This window comes from Pseudochaenichthys georgianus, chromosome 20 (assembly GCF_902827115.2).
Source record: "Pseudochaenichthys georgianus chromosome 20, fPseGeo1.2, whole genome shotgun sequence".
Classification (NCBI taxonomy): Eukaryota; Metazoa; Chordata; class Actinopteri; order Perciformes; family Channichthyidae; genus Pseudochaenichthys; species Pseudochaenichthys georgianus.
The window spans coordinates 3,819,673-3,841,481 of NC_047522.1; the positions used below are offsets into that span (position 1 = coordinate 3,819,673).

Here is a 21,809-nt window from a genome sequence, read left to right on the forward strand (position 1 = left end):
GCAGTGTTTTTCAAAGTGGGGGCCCCGACCCCCCGGGGGGCCGCCAGGGGGCGCCAGGAGGGTCACTCAAAGTTTCAGGGAAACATTTTTGTTTTAGTTTTTTTGAAGTTTGATTTTTTTTTTTATGTTATTAATAACTGCATATCTATCAATCTATGTGTCCTTTGATGCCAATCTTTTCATATTTTTGTTTTTGAATCACACGACCGCCCTTCAAGCCAATCAGAATCGAGCTGCCGCTACTGCGAGTGAACATTTGCTCAGCTTTTGGAGCAAGTGAGAGCTAGTGAATGTTTGGATGAGAGCACGGATGTAGCAAATGTCGCAGAATTGCTTGCATACATCATATTTATTTCAGAAGACAACTTTGTTGAGGAAATATTATTTTGCAAAGCACTGGAAGGTAGGACCACATGAAGAGACATTTTCCAAGTTTTAGATGAGTACATCATCTCAAACGGACTTGACTGGTCTCGTTGTGTGGGTGTGTGTTCAGATGGGGCAGTGGGGCTATGACAGGCAAAAAATGCGGAGTGACAGCTTTGATCAGGCAGAAGGCCCCAAATGTAGTGGCAACGCACTGCATGCTCCATCGGGAGGCACTTGTACACATCATTTTAAAAAAAATGCAACAGGGGGTCCCCGCCAGAGGATAATGCTATATGGGGGTCCTTGGCATGGCAAAGTTTGGGAACCCCTGGTCTAGGGGACCTGGAGACAATAACACATCACAACCAATAATTATGAGGGAGTCAGCGTAAAGGTTGACAAAAGGTTTATTCCTTGAACAACCTAACTGAACCGAAGTGTAACAGAAATACTCCTTGTGAGCGTAAAGAGCAGCGGCAGAATATGTCCCCGCCAAACGGTATTGGTCTGATCACCCCTACCCGTGCACAGGCGAGTAAAAGTGTTCCTGATGTCTCATTATCTGAGTTTGTGATTGTGCCTGTGTCTTCAGATAAAGCTGTGTCCGAGGAGAAGCCAGAAATTGTGGCTCCCCCTCCTCCTCGAGAGGATGTCGTGAAACCAGCGCAACACTCCGGCTCAGACAAGCCTCTCGACTTTCCGACACTCCCGGTAACCCGAGAGCGTCAGCTCGTTCATCGGATCCTAGTGTTGCTGTTAGCCCTACAACATGTTAAGGTTTATGTTGGACCCAGTCTTTGGCCTATTGTGGTGTTTACATGTTATGACCCCTTTATCTTCTGCCCCAGCGTGTCCAAGCACGATCAGCGTCTCCTGCACTGGGCTCTGATTGTGCGGGATTACCACAGTAGACACCCATCATTAAAGGGTTCAGAGAATTTGTTGGCCGATGCTTGTCCAGGTTGAGTTTGAGATGTTGGTGTGTGTTATTAGGAGTTCGTTAGTGTTTTAGGTTCACAAAACGGAGGTTTTGTTTTGTTCTCTATTTAGTATATTAGTATGTATTTTCCCTGTATGCCTTTAGACTCCTTTTGAGTCCTCCCTTAGTTTGGTTATCTGTCAACCTGTGCCCTTTTGGCCCTTTTGTTTGTTTCAGGCTGCCTGTCTGCCATTTTGTTACACCTTGCTTTATAAATAAATAAATACCAATACTACTCTGGTCGTGTCGTTTCCCTTTTGTTCCCCCTAGCCAATTGGGAACGTAACAATAAAAATTGTGCAAAGGAGCCGCAACTAGTGTCATGCCTACCCCTTGAACAACAGCACTTGATCCACATGATGATCTGGAGGTTAAAGGTAAGATGCCTTCTCTAATAATGGACTGAGAACCTCCTGTGTCCCTAAGTACCTGTACTGGCAGCTGGTCTTTAGGATCCCCTGTTAAAGAAACAAAGCCCTTGGAAATAAAGGGTTTGAAACAGGGATCAGGTACATCATCTTCCTGGGACATTTCTATGTCTGATAGGGAAACTCCTTTAATGAGTCCCATGCCTTTTGGCGTCTGAAAGCGTTGCGAAAATTGTTGCTTACGCTTTAAGAAATGACACCCTGAAATAAGTTGTCCTGTTTTATGGCAGTAGTTACACTCACGGGCCCCCGTGGAGGTGATGGTGGTCCTCTAGACCTTTCAAAAGTTGTTGGGCCAAGATCAGGTTTCCGGTTTGAGATATTGAAGCTTTATCTGGGCGCAAGGGTGAAGAAAACACAGTCTTGTGAGTTAGCATAAATGCATCCGCTAAAACAGCTGCTTTAGCCAGTGAAGTGACCTTTTGTTCATCTAAGAATATCACCATCCTTTCAGGCAAATAATTCTTAAAATCTTCCAAGAGAAGTAACTGACGAAGACTCTCAAAATGATCCTTCACTTCATTAGCCACACACCATTTATCAAAGAGAATGCCCTTCTCTCGTGCAAACTCAACAAATGTCTGCGTAGCAGACTTTTTATGGTGTCTGAACTTTTGTCTGTAGGCCTCCGGCACAAGCTCATAAGCACGCAATATCGACTCTTTAAGCACTTCGTACTGCAAGCTTTCGTCCAAAAAAAGTGAAGATACCACTTCCTGAGCCTTACCTACTAATTTGCACTGAAGTAGGATTGGCCACATGTCTTTAGGCCAGACTAGTGCGGTAGCAATTCTCTCAAAAGCACAAAAATAAGAGTCAACCTCTGACTCTCTAAAAGTTGGCACCAAAGCAATATTTTTACTAACATCAAAACTTTTTGTATGAGACACTGTATGCGAAGGTATTGACCTCTCAAATGTCTGCTCTGAAGAGATTCTCAGGGCATCAACTTCAAGCCGCTTTAACGGGATTTTTTTCTCAGCTTCTAACTTGCGAATCTGCAGTTTGTGTTCATAGTCCGCTCTACGCACCATTTCCTTCTCCTGGACCTCCAGCTGAAGACGGGCAAGACAAACTTTTTGTTTGGCATTACTACTTGCACCTAAGCTACCCGGAGAGAAAGCCTCAAACCTAGGAAGCGTTGGACTTCCGGTGAGCAAGGCGAGTGAGATGGCTGCTTAAATTTGAGCTCTTGATAGCGATTGGAAATCAACCCCCTTAACTCGCCTAGTAACATACAAATTGATGCAATCTTATTGGAATGAGAAGGGGAAAGAGAACTAGAAGTCAAAAGAAAGGTGACAAACTAGAAATGCAGAATTCACCGGGGATGGAAGACGCTCGAAGCTCCGTTAGCTCTGTTAGCTCACAACAGGACTCGGCAGACACCATGCGTTCAATGCTCCAGGAAATACGCGATTTCAGGGCTGAGCATAAAGTGGACTTAAACAAACTCAAAGAAGAAATCAAAGGAGACATGAAATCTGAACTCGAAGATATGAAGCAGGAAATTTACCAAAAACTTTCTGCTAACTCCGCACTAACACAGGCCCACGAAACTAGGCTGAAAGAAGCGGAGGAACGAATCGAGGAGGCGGAGACAGCAAACATGGCTATGTCAGATGCGTTGATTAAATCAATAAAAGAACAGAGAGCCATGCAGGGGAAACTGGTGGATTTGGAAGGCCGATCCAGGAGAAATAATATGCGCATTTATGGAGTACCCGAAGAGAAGGAAGGTAACTCCATGTCTGACTTTGTGGATCAACTTTTGAAAACTGAACTAGCTTTACCGGACACCAACCTACAGATACAACGCGCTCACCGAGCTGTGGCTCGCAAACCGGAAAGGAATGCACCGCCAAGGTCCATAGTGGTGAACTTTCTGGAGTTTACCACCAAAGAAAGGGTTCTGAAAAAGGCCTGGGAAAAGAAGATACTGATGGAAGGGCGACGTCTATCGTTCGATCACAACTATGCAACGGAGATCGTCCTGAAACGCAAGCAGTACGTGGGAATAAAGAGGGTCCTTAAAGAGAAGAATATACGTTTCCAGACTCCTCTCGACAGGATGCGCATTCACTGGGACTCGGGAACACGCACATACGACAGTGCGCAAGATGCAGCGCAGGAGCTGAGGAGGAGAGGTTTCTCCGTGGAGATACCAGACCGCAACGCTTCGGAGCTGTACCCGGAGATGGAGCGTCTCCACCAGACCAAGACATGGCAGCGCGTCGGAGAGCGTAGTGCAGGTGGGACTAAGACCGCGAGCAGAGTAAGGAAGAGGCTACAAGAGTATGAGCGGATCCCTCCCGGGACTAACTGATTCATATTATATATCCACTGCATATATTTGTCACGACTTCATTTGGATTATATAAATGCTATCGGGTGCCGTTGGACTACTAGGATGCGTGAGATTGCGTGTTTCACCTCTAGTGATGGGCCCTCCAAGAGGAGGCTCTCCCCTCTTCCTGCCAACGGGGACTTAGGGTGGCGAGGAATCACCCTACCTTGGAAGTCTACGTTTTTCTTTTTACGTTATACGTTCACTACATGTGGGCCAGATGTTCAGGTCTGTGTTTTCAGTTGTCTGGAGTTTTGTGGATGCAAAGGATTGGGTAATTTAAATGCCGTACAATAATATAAAAGTGGTGTCACTTAATGTAAATGGGATGAATAATCCAGTTAAAAGGAGCAAGGTCCTGGCTAAATTGAAAAAAGAAAAGGCCCAAGTCCTATTTTTACAAGAAACTCATCTGCCTCAACAGGAGCATGAACAATTAAAACGCTTTGGTTATAAAAATACATTCTATAGTTCGTACAAACCTAGCCAGAAGAGGGGAGTGGCTATCCTTATTTCAAATGCAGTTCAATTTGAACTCCATAAAGAAGTTAGGGACAAAGAGGGACGATATGTATTAGTGAAAGGAAAGCTTGAAAACGCAGTGGTGACATTGGTAAATGTATATGTCCCCCCAGAGAGCAACAAATCTATTTTTAAAAATCTGTTTGATGTCATTGCATTAGAGACTGAGGGTATTTTGATATGTGGAGGGGATTTTAATGTGGTCCTGAACCATAACATAGACACTACAAGCCACAAAAATAGCAAGAAACACCTGACCAAGTTTGTTAATGCGTCAGTGCAGGAAATGGGACTAATTGATATTTGGAGGGAACTTCACCCCCTTGAACCGGATTATACACACTATTCGGTACCCCATTCTGTGTAGGCCTACTCCAGAATTGACTACTTTTTAATAAATACGGGTGAAAGTCACAGGATCACAGAGAGTAAAATCGGCGTGGCAGATGTTTCGGATCATAATATGATTAGCTTGTCAATAAATCTGAATAGTAGACAAAAGAATACAGTGTGGAGGCTCAATGTGGGTGTTTTGAATAATAAGGCGACCGTGGAACAGTTAAGGGAAGAGATACAAACATATATAGAGGTGAATGATAATGGGGAGGTGGATCCTGGGATACTGTGGGATGCTTTGAAGGCTGTTCTCCGTGGAAAGCTGATCGCCCTAACAGCATCACAAAAAAAGGCCGGCTAGCCACATACAAATACAAAATAGAAAAATTGAGAGAAATGGAGACAAAGCATAAGAATACAGGGGAGCAATCGGCATTACAACAAATTAAGGAAACAAGGGGGGAGATAAATGAGATCCTCAGAGGAGAAATTGAAAAAAAGGCAAGGTTTTTAAAGCAGTCTTATTACGAATCAGGCCCAAAAGCAGCTAGACTCCTGGCCAGACGCCTGCGCAAACAGCAAGCCTCTAATACAATTCATAGAACAAGGGACCCCCAAACCAATCAACTACTGTATGAGCCAGATGAGATAGAAAGAATATTTGAAGAGTACTATAAGACACTCTACTCTAATCCACCATTAGCTGATGAAAGCACAATAAGAAACTTCCTTAACTCGCTTGATCTGCCATCTATAGGTGAGATACAGAATGACACCATTACGTCGCAATTTACAGTTGATGAGCTGGAAGCTGCAATCAGCAGGCTAAAGACCAGTAAATCACCGGGCAGCGATGGGTTCCCAGCGGAGTTCTATAAAATGTTCACGAAGGAGCTAACACCTCTGCTTCTGTCTTGTTTTAATTGGACTCTTAAAGAAGGCAGGGCCCCCCCATCTTGGAGGGAAGCAATTATTTCCATTTTGCCTAAGGAAGGCAAAGACAAAGACCACTGTAAAAATTATAGGCCAATTTCTCTTTTAAATGTGGACTACAAGCTGTTTACCTCAATCATCTGTAAAAGATTTGAGACTTTCATGCCAGATCTTATTCATGAAGATCAAACTGGATTCATTAGAGGGTGTCAAACACAAGACAATATCAGAAGGACTCTCCATATTGTAGACAATGCGCATAAAAAGGGCACAAGTATGGTTCTGGTTAGTCTGGATGCAGAAAAAGCGTTTGACAGTGTCAGTTGGTCTTTTTTATATGAAGTACTAAGGAGGTTTGGTTTAAATGAAAATGCAATTCGGTGTATTAAGACTATTTATCATGAACCTACGGCTAGAATCAAAGTAAATGGGAGTTTGTCCAATAGGATTCAGCTGGAGAGAGGCTCTAGACAGGGCTGCTGTCTCTCTCCTACTCTCTTTGCTTTATTTGTTGAACCATTGGCGCAAGCAGAGTGAAGATCTGCAGGGTGTCAATATAGGGGGGAAAACCATATCATTGGGCTTTTTGCAGATGATGTTATAGTTTTTCTTGAGCAACCAGATGTATGTTTCCCAAACCTGATGAACCTACTCCACACATATGGTTACTATTCAGGGTATAAAGTGAACGTAACAAAAACTCAAATTCTCTCATTCAATTACTCACCATCCCAACAAATTAGACATACATATAACCACAAATGGAATTCCAAAACAATGACTTATCTTGGTGTAACTATAACAAAAACACTTTCTAACCCGTTTGAAGCCAATTATAACAAAATTGATGACAATATCCGAAAGGATGTAGAAAGGTGGTCCACCCTCCCTTTAGACTTCAGTGCCAGAATACAAACGGTTAAAATGAATATCCTACCTAGGCTGCTGTATTTTTTTCAGTCTCTTCCAATTGATGGTCCAAAAAAAATTCATAACCTGGGATAGGATGATTTCTAGATTTGTTTGGAATAGTAAAAAACCAAGAATACGATTTACGACACTTCAGTTGCCTAAAAGTAAGGGGGGAATGGCTTTACCAAATCTTAGGGAATACTTCTATGCAGCCCAACTCAGACCTTTGGCCTACTGGTGTAGACCAGATTATGAGTCTGGATGGAAAGCCATGGAAAGGGAGGTACAGGGTCACCACATTCAGGCCTTGGTAGGAGATAGGAATTTGGTGAGGGCTCTGAGAGGTGAAATGGATCCGATAGTTGCGTTTACACTAGAGGTCTGGAATGCTGTAGTAGCAAAATACAAATTAAAGAGAGGGATACACACACTGAGGTGGTTTGCATACGATTCCAATTTTAAACCAGGGGTGTACGACCCAACATTCAAAGAATGGATGCAAAAGGGCATAACAGCAATGTGTACAGTTACAGAAAAGGGTGAATTGATGGGTTTTCAGGAATTACAGGCAAAATATGGTATTACAGACAGGGATTATTTTAGATACATGCAGTTAAGACACTATTTTGTAAAAGAGATAAGGCTAAATGCAGATGAATCTTTAGATACTGTAACTGGGGTGATTGTGGATGCGTATCAGCAGAAGGGCTCTCGGATCATCTCTGCTTTCTACCAGGCTTTGGGGGGAAACAGGCGGGAATCGACTATCTACATAAAAGCAAAATGGGAAGCGGAGTTACAAATACAAATTTCAGAGGAAGAATGGTTTCAAATGTTCGAGACGCAATTTACATCCACAAACTCATTAGTATGGAGGGAATTCTGCTGGAAGAACCTGACTCGCTTTTTCATAACACCCAAAATAAAGAGCAGGCAACTTGGTGTACAGCAACAGTGTTGGAGGTTGTGTGGGAACATGGAGGCTGACCATTTCTGGAACTGTAGAAAGATAAGGTCATATTGGGAGAAGGTTAATGCAGTTGTCAACATTATTTTGGGTTATGGAATCCCAAATACCTGCCCGGTGATGTATCTTGGGAACATTAAGGATGTTGTGATGGGAGGCGATCTATATTTGATTAAGGTTTTACTTGCAGCGAGTAAGAAAGCTATAACCAGTAATTGGCTTAATGTGAACGCTCCAACTCAGGAGCAGTAGCTGGGAATTGTTGAAGATATTTCTGTCATGGAAAATTTGACATATGTTTTGAGAATCCAAGAGAACGCATTCAATAGGAAATGGGAAAAGTGGAATATTTACATGGTTGACACCAATGAGTAAGTGAATGACTAATTCAATCTTGTACGGTATGTGTGAATATTGAAGGTCTTCAGACAACTAGTATGTATTGTGTTTTATTTTACAACTGATTTGTGTGTATTATGTTGTGTTGTTCTGTTATTATTGTTGTGAAAACTCAATAAAAACATAAGTATAAAAAACAACAACCTAGGAAGCGTTGCAGGAGGAGCTTCAGGACTAAACTTGTCAACTCTAGGTGTAGCTAATACTCTTTCCCTATCATCTTCAATAGCCCTAGGCTGAGTTGACATGCTTGGGATTACAAGAATCTTTAACTCCTCTAGTTTTTGCAGGATTTTCTCTCTTATCTCTTTTTTTACTTTATACTTGTCTACTGTAATGTTAAAGTGAGCTGCAATACATAACAAGTCATCTTTGCGACAGGAATGCAACTTATCAACACTTGGACTTTCAATAAAGTCCTGTAAGTCAAAACCCATTTTTCAGCCAATGTACAACACCCACAATGACTTCTCAATTATTGGTTGTTTTTAGCTCAGGAAAATAGATATCTCGGACGAGCCCCCATTTGTTACGTCCCCACTAAGGTCTAGGGGACCTGGAGACAATAACATACAACCAATAAAAATGAGGGAGTCAGCGTAACAGTTGACAAAAGGTTTATTTTGTAAACCCAGAACCGAACAGACATATAACTGAAACACTCTGTTGAGGAGGAGGAGGAGGAGGAGGAGGAGGAGGAGGAGGAGGAGGAGGAGGAGGAGGAGAAAAAAAAACCAGGCCTATCTCTACATCTATCCTTTGAAACCAAAACTCAAACCCTCACTAAGCAAACTACGAAGAAGTTGACAAAACAATATACAGGGGTGGCAACAATCCGCTAACCTAGTGTGTCTAAACATTAGTTAGCTACGTGGTGAGAAATGTACAGGGTACCCCAGACCTAACTCCTCCACCTCTCAACACACACACTTTCAAAAGGGTCAGACAATACAAGGAGCATGAGTTGCTAAACACTGCAGTCTATTGCAGGCTCCTCAATCAGCAACAGGCCCAGAGTGAGAGAGCGAGAAGACTTCCTGGGTGCCTCCTTTATGGTCGGCCCCGGCTGCTGATAGGCCAGCTGAGGGTGAGAGGATCCAATCAGCTATCAGACTCAGGTGCACAGGCAGATACCGATCAGCTGCTGATTAGCTGTGCAGTAGACAGGGGCTGCAGTCGGATAGTTTAAAAATCAGCTCCTAAGTTCTAACCCTATCGTCTATTCCTTGACCTCTGAGTGAAACGTCACGGGGTTAAGGGATAGTGGATAGGAGAATTCAAAAGGACTTAGGAGAAGAGACTGCGGTACTTTAGACTCTAAAGTACCGCAGTCTCTTCTCTAAAGTTTAGAGAATCCGAATGCACTTTCACTATCCGACGTGTTTATGATGCGCCAGCGGACGTCATTGTGTGCGTCTGCTGCTGTGGGGGAACTATGGAAACTACAGTTTTCTATACAGCGGACTACAACATGGATGTTTAATAAGAATGAGGGACTGATGTAAACTCATCTAGAGACTCTGCACCGTGCTCTGATGCTGCTGCTTTGCTTTATGAACGTGGACAACAGAGAAACATATTCTTCATGACCAAAGTTGGAATTGAAATAAAAAAGGAAAGTGAAACTTATGCTCGTCACCCTCTCCCTCCGGTCCACATTAATACAAATGATCCCAATACGACGTATGATTGTATGAACTAAAGATCTAAAAATCAATACAGATGTATTTATTATAAACGTTAGTCCTTAACATCTATCACTGTGTATATCACCATTCAAGCATCTTTTAAAAGTTGAACAAACCCCACACAGCTCAGTAAAGACTGAAATGTTGACTTTATTTGATAATTTCAGTGAAAACTAACGTTCATATTTCTCTTTTTGAGTATAATACTGATGAACGTTCAAAACAAAGCACTTTGGCAACTTACCACCTATGTTTTAAAAAGCTTAATAAGCACCGTAACTCTCATGATATCATATCTCGGTCATAATCGGTTGTTTCCGTGAACGGCCGACTGTTGAGTGACGGCAAATGCTGCGGCTGCAAGGCATTGTGGGGCAGCATTTTCGCTTCTCCTGTCGGTTAGGGAGGTCCAGTGGTTCCTAAGCTAAAGGAGGTTATAAAGGAAGTTTGAAACCTCCTTTCCTATCATTCTCATCATTCTAGAGAATTCGAACGGCACTTATCATGGCTGCCATTGAGGGACTTCCGGGTCATTTCACTCCTTTAGGAAGGTTCCTAAGCTAAATGGACTATTCGACTTCAGCCCGAGAGAAGAGAGAAACACAGGAGGGAAGGAAAACCACACAAGTACAGCCTGCCTGGCACGTAACACAGTGCAATAGAGTAATATGGACTACATAATAAACAGTGAGAGGGCCTATAATGTACAAGCTTAAATGGCATTTTGATTGACACTATTAAGAAATCCACACCTTTTTAAATAAACATACCAATAGGAACTTTGTTTTGATACAATCCCTATAATCTTACATAGATGAGTTAGTCCATGAAAGCATCTTCGTCAAGTTTTTGTCTGGAAGCATTATTCATCAGAGTGAGTTTCAGTGTTCAGTGTTCAAACCGATCGCTGTGCAATGCAGCACAGTTTAACTGACTAATTTCCTTGCGGGATGAAAAAGCCATGCATATCCAATGCGAGCTTAGCGTCCACGTATGCTCGACCTACCTCTTTAAATGTTTTGCCATCCAGAAACAGGATGAAACACAACTGGCCTGGGTTGCTGTTGATGACTGACACCAACACCACACCTGTAATTAAAAAAGATAGAGAATACTGTTAGAATGAAAATCTAAGGAATCAAATGACGGCAATTTTCCAAATGTACTTTTTATTTACAAAAAAAACAGTGTCACACAGTGTATATTACCATCGTCCTCTGACTCTGCATTTGGTCTGGGGATGAACACCGGCTCTGAAGGCAGGCAGTTCTCCTCGCTCCAGAAAATCCTCTCCTTGGTCTCTGTGTCAAACTTCGCAATCTTTAGGAAATGGATACGTTATAAAGAAAATCATTAAAACATCCTGTAAAAACAGTTCACGACAAATCAATACAAACCAGCACTGATAACTCCTTCAGAAAGGTTGTAAACAGCAATTATTTGCAGTTTAAATCATCAAAAAACACACCCAAAAAACAGAGTTCAGAGCTAGGTTGAAAGGGAAATCACAAATGTTTACAAGCAGATACTTAAAAAGCCTGCTAATGTTAATTATATTACTTTAATCATTTAATATTCTTTTGCAAAATGACAGTCGGCCACTGGCCACTTAATTAAGGGTCAGGCTTTGGGTGGTTTTGTTAAAGCTCAGCTTACTTTCACACCTGCAGGCCTTTTGGGCTGTGAGTAGTGATACAAATGCCACTTCAATCTCATTAGTATGCAGAAAAAGTGACAGGTCGCCCCGCCCCTTTTCGACCGGAAGTCCCGCCTTATTTGACCGGAAGTCCCGCCTTTTTATTTTTATTTTGAAACCGGAAGTCCCGCCTCGTTCGACCGGAAGTCCCGCCTCGTTCGACCGGATGTCCCGCCCCCGCTTCCGGCGGATGTCCCGCCCCCGCTTCCGGTTTTCAAAATAAAAATAAAAAATAAATTAAAATTAAAAAAATGAGAAAAATAAAATGCCGTTGTTTTCAATCAATTAATATGCCTAGGATATATGTCCCGCCTCCTTACCACTTCCTGTGTGGTTAATCCTGTATACAGTATCGAATGTAACTTACAAATACTTGCAAATAACATGAAATTAATCAAAAGTAAGGCATCTTAAAAACATATATTTAAACCTCTCTGTTTTTGCAAACAGGACATGACAGGACATGAGGGGAGAGAACATATGGTGGAGGAGGGGGAACACACACACACACACACACACACACACACACACACACACACACACACACACACACACACACACACACACACACACACACACACACACACACACACACACTTTCCCCGCCCCTCACCCTCTCCCTCTGTCTAAATAAAAAGCCATCGTCTTTAGTCACTCTTAAATATTTTTCAAGTCGAGAGAAAATGGCCAAGAGACGTCTTGATATGAATTTAATCAGCGAGACACCGGTGACAACTTACAGCCATCCGTTGGGTGCTCCAATCAAGAAACGAATGCAGTTTGTATGCCGGGTTCAGACGCCTACAGCCGAAGAACTTCACGAAGAATGGATTCTAAAAAATGGCGATGTTTGGGGTTATATATTCAACTATATGGCTAATGAACTGCATTTCTACAATCTGAAGAATGGAGAAACGTATGGACCCCGTAGTGTTAAAGCGACACTGACCTCAACAGATTGGGCTGTGTTAACTCTGGTGTCTTCCCGAGATCTACAAGCAACCATTGTATCGGAAGAAGTAGTGCATCAAGAAACCATCGTGGAACCAGAGGTGTACAAGATATTTGCAAAGAAAAACAAAGAAACACAAACAGCATGCGAGATTAAAGAAGAGCCTGCATCCTTACCCCTCAATGTGGAGGAAGAAGAAGGAGATATTCCCACACAACCAGAGGGGAGAAGAGTCCTGACAGGCACCGTCTGGGAAACTAAAAGCGGACCCTCTGGGCGTTGGTATTACCGCTCAAGCCGTTTGGTGACGTTGGGTAAGGACTCCTCTGATGATTTTGTTTTGGAGTATTTTAATTCTACCTGCGGGGTATTTCAAACGTCCTTGAGGGTGCCTCTGACTGCATGGATGGAAATGATTGATGGAAAAGCTACAAAGCTTAAAGAACTTTTTAAACAAAGTCAGACATCGATGGACATTATACTGGTGAAAAAGACCCTCACTTTTGCAGAGGACTCCGCCCCCCCCCCCCCCAGTCAACATAACAAGTCCCACCCACCTCAGCAGATCATTTAAAAAGTAAGGACCCCGCAAGGACATTTTTAGAGAGCAGCAACCATGGATCTGAGAAAAACCACGATCTGCAGCCTGGATCAAACACCTACAGGACCGCCATCCTCACCAACATTTTGGACACCAGATCTGGACAGCGCTATGGCTGACATTGATATCACGGGGTGGCTGGATATGCCTCAACCTCCATCCAAGTCTCCAGAGGAATCAACAACAACAGTAGGCATTGATTCGCCATGCTTTCCTTATGCTCCCAAGGGTGATGCTACAGAACGTATTAGGACATCGGCATTCCTGAACACGGTAAAAGTGGTTGTAGTTCATCTGTTGGATAGAGTCGTGTACCTTTACAGAAAGGAAACATGTAACGGATGTCAAGTCGATCACTCCAGTCAGAGGCAGCACGAGTGTTTATTCCCTACCGATGAATACTATTTGGATCGACACTATGATGAAGTGGTAAAGAGACTGTGGACCGTTCGTTTCATTCCAGCCATACGGGACGCTCTGCACCAGAACCACCTTCATGTGTCGGAGAGGAGAGTCTTTGGAGCTACCGAGGCGATTCTGCACAACCTCAGAAACACCAGACTCTTTGAGGCTAAAATCGAGAAACTATACGAACAGCTGGTAGAGAACGACGAAACCCAAATGAAGATTACAAGACCAGCTTGGGCCTTCTGGCAGCATTAGGAAGAGTTTTTATTTTATTTTTGATACTTTTTCGTTAAAGTATGTTTTTATTTTTGATCTGTTTTTATATTTTACTTCTTTTGTAACATGTTTTTCTATACATGGGTGTGACATATCAATAAAATGCATTGTAAGAAAAACTGTTGTACTCATTACCTCATCGGGGCTGTAACAGGAAACATGTCTGAGAAACGTGTTATGCATAGGGTGTATTACACTCCATCTAATCCAGGGAGTTTAGGAGGTGTGGATAAACTCCATAGAGCTGTACAGAATGAAATGGGTAAACAAATAAATGTAGAGAAAGTCAGAGAATATTTATCTGAGCAAGACGCATATACTTTTGCACAAGCCTGCTAGGGTGCATTTTGTAAGAAACAGAGTTTTTGTACTCAGACCGCTGCAACTATATGGCTAATGAACTGCATTTCTACAATCTGAAGAATGGAGAAACGTATGGACCAGCTTTCGTAAAAAAGCTGCTGTCAAAATGAACTTTAAGGAGGGGGAGCTTGTAAGGATATCCAAATTGAGAGGAGTATTCGAAAAAAAATATGAGCAGAGTTATACTGACGAACTATTTACGGTGTCTGAAGGCTTACAAGGGGACTTTTATGAGAAAGAGTTACAAAAAGTGAAGATAGCCAATGACAAGGCTTTTCAAGTCGAGACAATTCTAAAAAGGCGTGTGGTGAGAGGGAAAAAACAAATGTTTGTATCTTGGCATAATTGGCCCGAAAAATTCAACAACTGGGTTGATGCAGACGAAATCAAAGATGTATCAAAGCAAACAGAATCAACGCTCAGTCCTTCATTACAGCCATGGCACAATTATTTCAGGTGACTCTGGCTTTATTAGGAAAACAAACATATAATACAAATGGGTTAGGGGTTACATGTAATCATCGTGGACTTAATAGTCTAACAAAATACTTTTATCTGAATACATTTGTTCTTTTTAAGAGCACTTTTTGAAATTATTTATTAATTATTTCAGTGGAACAATCCAGTTTTTGTTAACATTAACGCTTTCTTCTCTTTTTCTTGTGTTACTAAGATACTTTTAGACACACTTTGGTGTATGCAACACTTGTTCAGATAAACAAGGTTTTTTCTTTTCTGATAAACTTACATATTTTAGTTATTTTATGTTACCAAGATACTTTGAGATACACCCTGATGTACACAACACTTAACAAAGGGTATAATATGAAGTACTTGGTAAGGAAGGGGTTTCTCTTTAACGGTGCAAAACTTTAGAACAGGGTAAAATATTCATTAAATTGTATTAAATTGAGTTTTCTTTTTTGATTTTCAACATACTATTTGTACACAATGACTTTTCCATATTACTAAGATACTTTTAGACACACTGGTGTATGCAACACTTGTTCAGATAAACAAGGTTTTTTATTTTCTGATAAACTTACATATTTTAGTTATTTTATGTTACCAAGATACTTTGAGATACACCCTGATGTACGCAACACTTAACAAAGGGTATAATATGAAGTACTTGGTAAGGAAGGGGTTTTTCTTTAACGGTGCAAAACTTTAGAACAGGGTAAAATATTCATTAAATTGTATTGAATTGAGTTTTCTTTTTTGATTTTCAACATACTATTTGTACACAATGACTGTTCCATATTTCTGACATTCTATACTTTTCTGACTTTTTTTCTGTAGAATCTTGACAAAACTATTACTTGTTCTTAAATGATGACCTATTGCTGGAGATGAGATGAAAAAGCTACAACGCTTAAAGAACTTTTTTTCTAAAAACTCTCAATTCTATAATTGACTACCACCATTCAACGCAATAAGCCCCACCCTACACTCAGCAAATCATCTAAAACGAAGGACCTCGCTAAGACGACCGTTGTAAACGAGCCATGGAGCAGAGACAAGCCAAGACTCCCCCCGCGAGTTGCAGCCAGGAACAGACTACTGGACTACCATCAACACCACCAAGGGGGAAACCCGAATCTTGCAATTCTACTGCTGCTGCTGATTTTGCTCCTTGGGCCAAAACGTCTCTGTTTATGGACACAGTGAAAGCGGTGTTGGTTGATATTGTGGAGAGAGTGATACATCGGTACAGAGAAGAAATATGCAACGGGTGCCGAGTCAGTCACCCCGGCCAGAGGCAACACGATTTTCTGAATGACATGTCCGATTTTTACTTCAGAAACAATTACAATGCGTTAATGAAAAGACTCTGGCTCACCAACTTCATTACTGAGATCGACCAGACTCTTAATGATAAAGACATTTTCACGGATGATTGGAGGATCCAAGGCGCTTCGGAGGCTTTTCTTCACAATCTCAAAAATTGCAGACGCCTCAAGGAGAGACTTGAAAAGATCCATGCCGAGTTGGATGGAGAAGAAGAAGACTAACAACCAGCAGTTGGATGGAGAAGCCAGGGACTTGTTCGATACATTGACTTTTTTCTTTAAGTAAAATAAAAAATGGGAAACTACTATGCAAAACGCTCTGTATATATTGATCATAATGTAGTCATTACCCGTTTAATAAGTGTGATGATGGGGACGATTGAAAACAGAACAAGTAGTGACCCCTGTGTAAAAAGAATGGCCGAAGTTTGTAAACTGGAAGACATTTTGGATATCGTTCGTTCTGGCAGTACTATTCCGGGTCATTGGGAAACGATTGTAAACGAAACATTTAAAGTGGTCCTGGAATCTTCATTTTCCGAAACATTCTGTAACATTATCTCAGAAATGAAACAAACATCAAAAGTGCATCATGTGCTCTCATTGTATGCTCTGTTTGTAGATGTAATGCATCTTTGCGTCGAAAACAGCATACACGTGAATATTTTGACTGAAGTGAAAAAACTCCATCACGATATCTCCAGCAATATGGGGAATTCTAAGCTGGAGACTGTCCTGGGGATGCTACAATCAGTATAACTATTGATTTTGTGTGTGAAAAAATAAAAAAAGTGTTTTTTTTTTACATCTAAAAACTGTTGTCATCATTATAGCAAGGGGGGCGTGTCTGATACATGTGTATTACAGTCCTTCTTGTTGTGTTTTTCAGTGTTTTCTGTGTGTCTGTACACACAAAGCACACTTCATTATCTACTTTTCAGCTTTTTTAAAAAGAAAAGTGTATCTTTCGGTAACTTTCTCAGAGAATTTAAGCATAAATCTGTCAAATGTTCAAAACAGCCTTGTTTCACTTAAATACCCTCAAAATGACAAACTGCCGTTAAGAGTCAGATTCTTAACCAAATCTACTGAAACAAAGTCCTTCATTATCTACTTTTCAGCTTTTAATACAAAAGTGTATCTTTCGGTAACCTTCTTGAGAGAATTAAGCATAAATCTGTCAAAGATTCTTAACGAAATCTACTGACACAAAGTCTACTTCATTATCTACTTTTCAGCTTTTATACACAAAGTGTATCTTTCAGTAACTTTACCAGAGAATTTAAGCATACATCTGTCAAGTGTTCAAAGCAGCCTTGTTTCACTGAAATACCCTCAAAATGACAAACTGCCATTATTACGAAATCTCCTCAAACAGAGTACTTTCTACAGATGAAGCCTTCCCACTCAACGCAATATGTCCCACCCACTCAGCAAATCATATAAAACTAAGGACGACCGTTAAAAACTAGCCATGGATCTGAGAAAAACCAAGTCTGATGTAGCCTGCCCTTATTATCACCAGGATAATGGATATGGGCTTAATGACTGGATGGTACAAAGTAGGGGAGAGGATGTTCCCGAAGAAGAGCTCTTTTGATGTTTGTTTCATTTCTGAGATAATGTTACAGAATGTTTCGGAAAATGAAGATTCCAGGACCACTTTAAATGTTTCGTTTACAATCGTTTCCCAATGACCCGGAATAGAACGATATCCAAAATGTCTTCCAGTTTACAAACTTCGGCCATTCTTTTATACACAGGGGTCACTACTTGTTCTGTTTTCAATCGTCCCCATCATCACACTTATGTAACGGGTAATGACTACATTATGATCAATATATACAGAGCGTTTTGCATAGTAGTTTCCCCATTTTTTATTTTACTTAAAGAAAAAGTCAATGTATCGAACAAGTCCCTGGCTTCTCCATCCAACTGCTGGTTGTTAGTCTTCTTCTTCTCCATCCAACTCGGCATGGATCTTTTCAAGTCTCTCCTTGAGGCGTCTGCAATTTTTGAGATTGTGAAGAAAAGCCTCCGAAGCGCCTTGGATCCTCCAATCATCCGTGAAAATGTCTTTATCATTAAGAGTCTGGTCGATCTCAGTAATGAAGTCGGTGAGCCAGAGTCTTTTCATTAACGCATTGTAATTGTTTCTGAAGTAAAATCGGACATGTCATTCAGAAAATCGTGTTGCCTCTGGCCGGGGTGACTGACTCGGCACCCGTTGCATATTTCTTCTCTGTACCGATGTATCACTCTCTCCACAATATCAACCAACACCGCTTTCACTGTGTCCATAAACAGAGACGTTTTGGCCCAAGGAGCAAAATCAGCAGCAGCAGTAGAATTGCAAGATTCCGGGTTTCCCCCTTGGGTGGTGTGATGGTAGTCCAGTAGTCTTTTCCTGGCTGCAACTCGCGGGGGGGAGTCTTGGCTTGTCTCTGCTCCATGGCTCGTTTACACGGTCGTCTTAGCGAGGTCTTCGTGTTTAGATGATTGCTGAGTGTAGGGTGGGGCTTATTGCGTTGATTGGTGGTAGTCAATTATAGAATTGAGAGTTTTTAGAAAAAAAGTTCTTTAAGCGTTGTAGCTTTTTCATCTCATCTCCAGCAATAGGTCATCATTTAAGACAATTATAGTTTTGTCAAGATTCTACAGAAAAAAAGTCAGAAAAGTATAGAATGTCAGAAATATGGAACAGTCTTGTGTTACAAATAGTATGTTGAAAATCAAAAAAGAAAACTCAATTCAATACAATTTAATGATATTTTACCCTGTTCTAAAGTTTTGCACCGTTAAAGAAAAACCCCCTTCCTTACCAAGTACTTCATATTATACCCTTTGTTAAGGTTGCGTACATCAGGGTGTATCTCAAAGTATCTTGGTAACATAAAATAACTAAAATATGTAAGTTATCAGAAAATAAAAAACCTTGTTTATCTGAACAAGTGTTGCATACACCAAAGTGTGTCTAAAAGTATCTTAGTAACACAAGAAAAGAGAAGAAAGCGTTAATGTAACAAAAACTGGATTGTTCCACTGAAATAATTAATAAATAATTTCAAAAGTGCTCTTAAAAGAACAAATGTATTCAGATAAAGTATTTTGTTAGCTATTAAGTCCACGATGATTACATGTAACCCCTAACCCATTTGTATTATATGTTTGTTTTTCCTAATAAGCCAGAGTCACCTGAAATAATTGTGCCATGGCTGTAATGAGGACTGAGCGTTGATTCTGTTTGCTTTGATACATCTTTGATTTCGTCTGCATCAACCCAGTTGTTGAATTTTTTCGGGCCAATTATGCCAAGATACAAACATTTGTTTTTTCCCTCTCACCACACGCCTTTTAGAATTGTCTCGACTTGACAGCTTGTTGCATGGCTCTCTTCACTTTTGTAACTCTTTCTCATAAAAAGTCCCTTGTAAGCCTTCAGACACCGTAAATAGTTCGTCAGTATAACTCTGCTCATATTGTTTTTTCGAATACTCCTCTCAATTTGGGGATATCCTTACAAGCTCCCCCTCCTTATAAGTTCATTTTGACAGCAGCTTTTTTACGAAGGCTGGTCATACGTTTCTCCATTCTTCAGATGATTGTAGAAATGCAGTTCATTAGCCATATAGTTGCAGCGGTCGAGTACAAAACTCTGTTTCTTACAAAATGCACCCTAGCAGGCTTGTGCAAAAGTATATCGGTCTTGCTCAGATAAATATTCTTCTGACTTTCTCTACATTTATTTGTTTACCCATTCATTCTGTACAGCTCTATGGAGTTTATCCACACCGTCTAACTCCTGGATTAGATGGAGTGTAATACACCCTATGCATAACACGTTTCTCAGACGTGTTTCCTGTTACAGCCCCGATGAGGTAATGAGTACAACAGTTTTTCTTACAATGCATTTTATTGATATGTCACACCCATGTATAGAAAAACATGTTACAAAAGAAGTAAAATATAAAAACAGATCAAAAATAAAAACATACTTTAAACGAAAAAAGTATCAAAAAATAAATAAAAACTCTTCCTAATGCTGCCAGAAGGCCCAAGCGGCTCTTGTAATCTTCATTTGGGTTTCGTCGTTCTCTACCAGCTGTTCGTATAGTTTTCTCGATTTAGCCTCAAAGAGTCTGGTGTTTCTGAGGTTGTGCAGAATCGCCTCGGTAGCTCCAAAGACTCTCCTCTCCGACACATGAAGGTGGTTCTGGTGCAGAGCGTCCCCGAATGGCTGGAATGAAACGAACGGTCCACAGTCTCTTTACCACTTCATCATAGTGTCGATCCAAATAGTATTCATCGGTAGGGAATAAACACTCGTGCTGCCTCTGACTGGGGTGATCGACTTGACATCCGTTACATGTTTCCTTTCTGTAAAGGTACACGGACTCTATCCAACAGATGAACTACAACCGCTTTTATACCGTGTTCAGGGAATTGCCGATGTCCTAATACGTTCTGTAGCATCACCCTTGGGAGCATAAGGAAAGCATGGCGAATCCAATGCCTACTGTTGTTGTTGATTCCTCTGGAGACTTGGGATGGAGGTTGAGGCATATCCAGCCACCCCGTGATATCAATGTCAGCCATAGCGCTGTCCAGATCTGGTGTCCAAAATGTTGGTGAGGATGGCGGTCCTGTAGGTGTTTGATCCATGCTGCAGATCGTGGTTTTTCTCAGATCCATGGTTGCTGCTCTCTAAAAATGTCCTTGCGGGGTCCTTACTTTTTAAATGATCTGCTGAGGTGGGTGGGACTTGTTATGTTGACTGGGGGGGGGGGGGGGGGGGGGGGGGCGCTAGTTCCCTCTGCAAAAGTGAGGGTCCTTTTTCACCAGTTATAATGTCCATCGATGTCTGACTTTGACCGCTTTTAGTTTCCCAGACGGGGCCGGTCAGGACTCTTCTCCCCTCTGGTTGTGTGGGATATATCTCCTTCTTCTTCCTCCACATTGAGGGGTAAGGATGCAGGCTCTTCTTTAATCTTGCATGCTGTTTGTGTTTTCTTTGTTTTTCTTTGCAAATATCTGTACACCTCTGGTTCCACGATGGTTTTTGATTGCACTACTTCTTCCGATACAATGGTTGCTTGTAGATCTCGGGAAGACACCAGAGTTAACACAGCCCAATCTGTTGAGGTCAGTGTCCCTTTAACACTACGGTCGGGGGTCATACGTTTCTCCATTCTTCAGATTGTAGAAATGCAGTTCATTGCATATAGTTGAATATATAACCCCAAACATCGCCATTTTTTCGAATCCATTCTTCGTGAAGTTCTTCGGCTGTAGGCGTCTGAACCCGGCATACAAACTGCATTCGTTTCTTGATTGGAGCACCCAACGGATGGCTGTAAGTTGTTACCGGTGTCTCGCTGATTAAATTCATATCAAGACGTCTCTTGGCCATTTTCTCTCGACTTGAAAAATATTTAAGAGTGACTAAAGACGATGGCTTTTTATTTAGACAGAGGGAGAGGGTGAGGGGCGGGGAAAGTGTGTGTGTGTGTGTTCCCCCTCCTCCACCATATGTTCTCTCCCTCATGTCCTGTCATGTCCTGTTTGCAAAAACAGAGAGGTTTAAATATATGTTTTAAAGATGCCTTACTTTTGGGATTAATTTCATGTTATTTGCAAGTATTTGTAAGTTACATTCGATACTGTATACAGGATTAACCACACAGGAAGTGGTAAGGAGGCGGGACATATATCCTAGACATATTAATTGATTGAAAACAACGGCATTTTATTTTTCTCATTTTTTAATTTTAATTTATTTTTATTTTATTTTGAAAAACGGAAGCGGGGGCGGGACATCCGCCGGAAGCGGGGGCGGGGAC

The 21,809-nt window shown here is 41.4% G+C and overlaps 1 protein-coding gene across 1 annotated transcript in view; it reads right to left on the bottom strand.

Moving 5' to 3' along the window:
• Positions 1-10,814: 10,814 nt before the first annotated feature.
• The window catches only part of LOC117465922 (beta,beta-carotene 15,15'-dioxygenase-like), a 25,222-nt gene continuing 14,227 nt past the window's right edge, over positions 10,815-21,809 (bottom strand). Inside the window, exons 9-10 of the mRNA XM_034109019.1 lie at positions 11,089-11,200; positions 10,815-10,969 (exon numbers count right to left, since the gene is read on the bottom strand). Coding sequence (XP_033964910.1) covers positions 10,815-10,969; positions 11,089-11,200 — 267 coding nt within the window. The remainder of the gene's footprint in view (positions 10,970-11,088; positions 11,201-21,809) is intronic.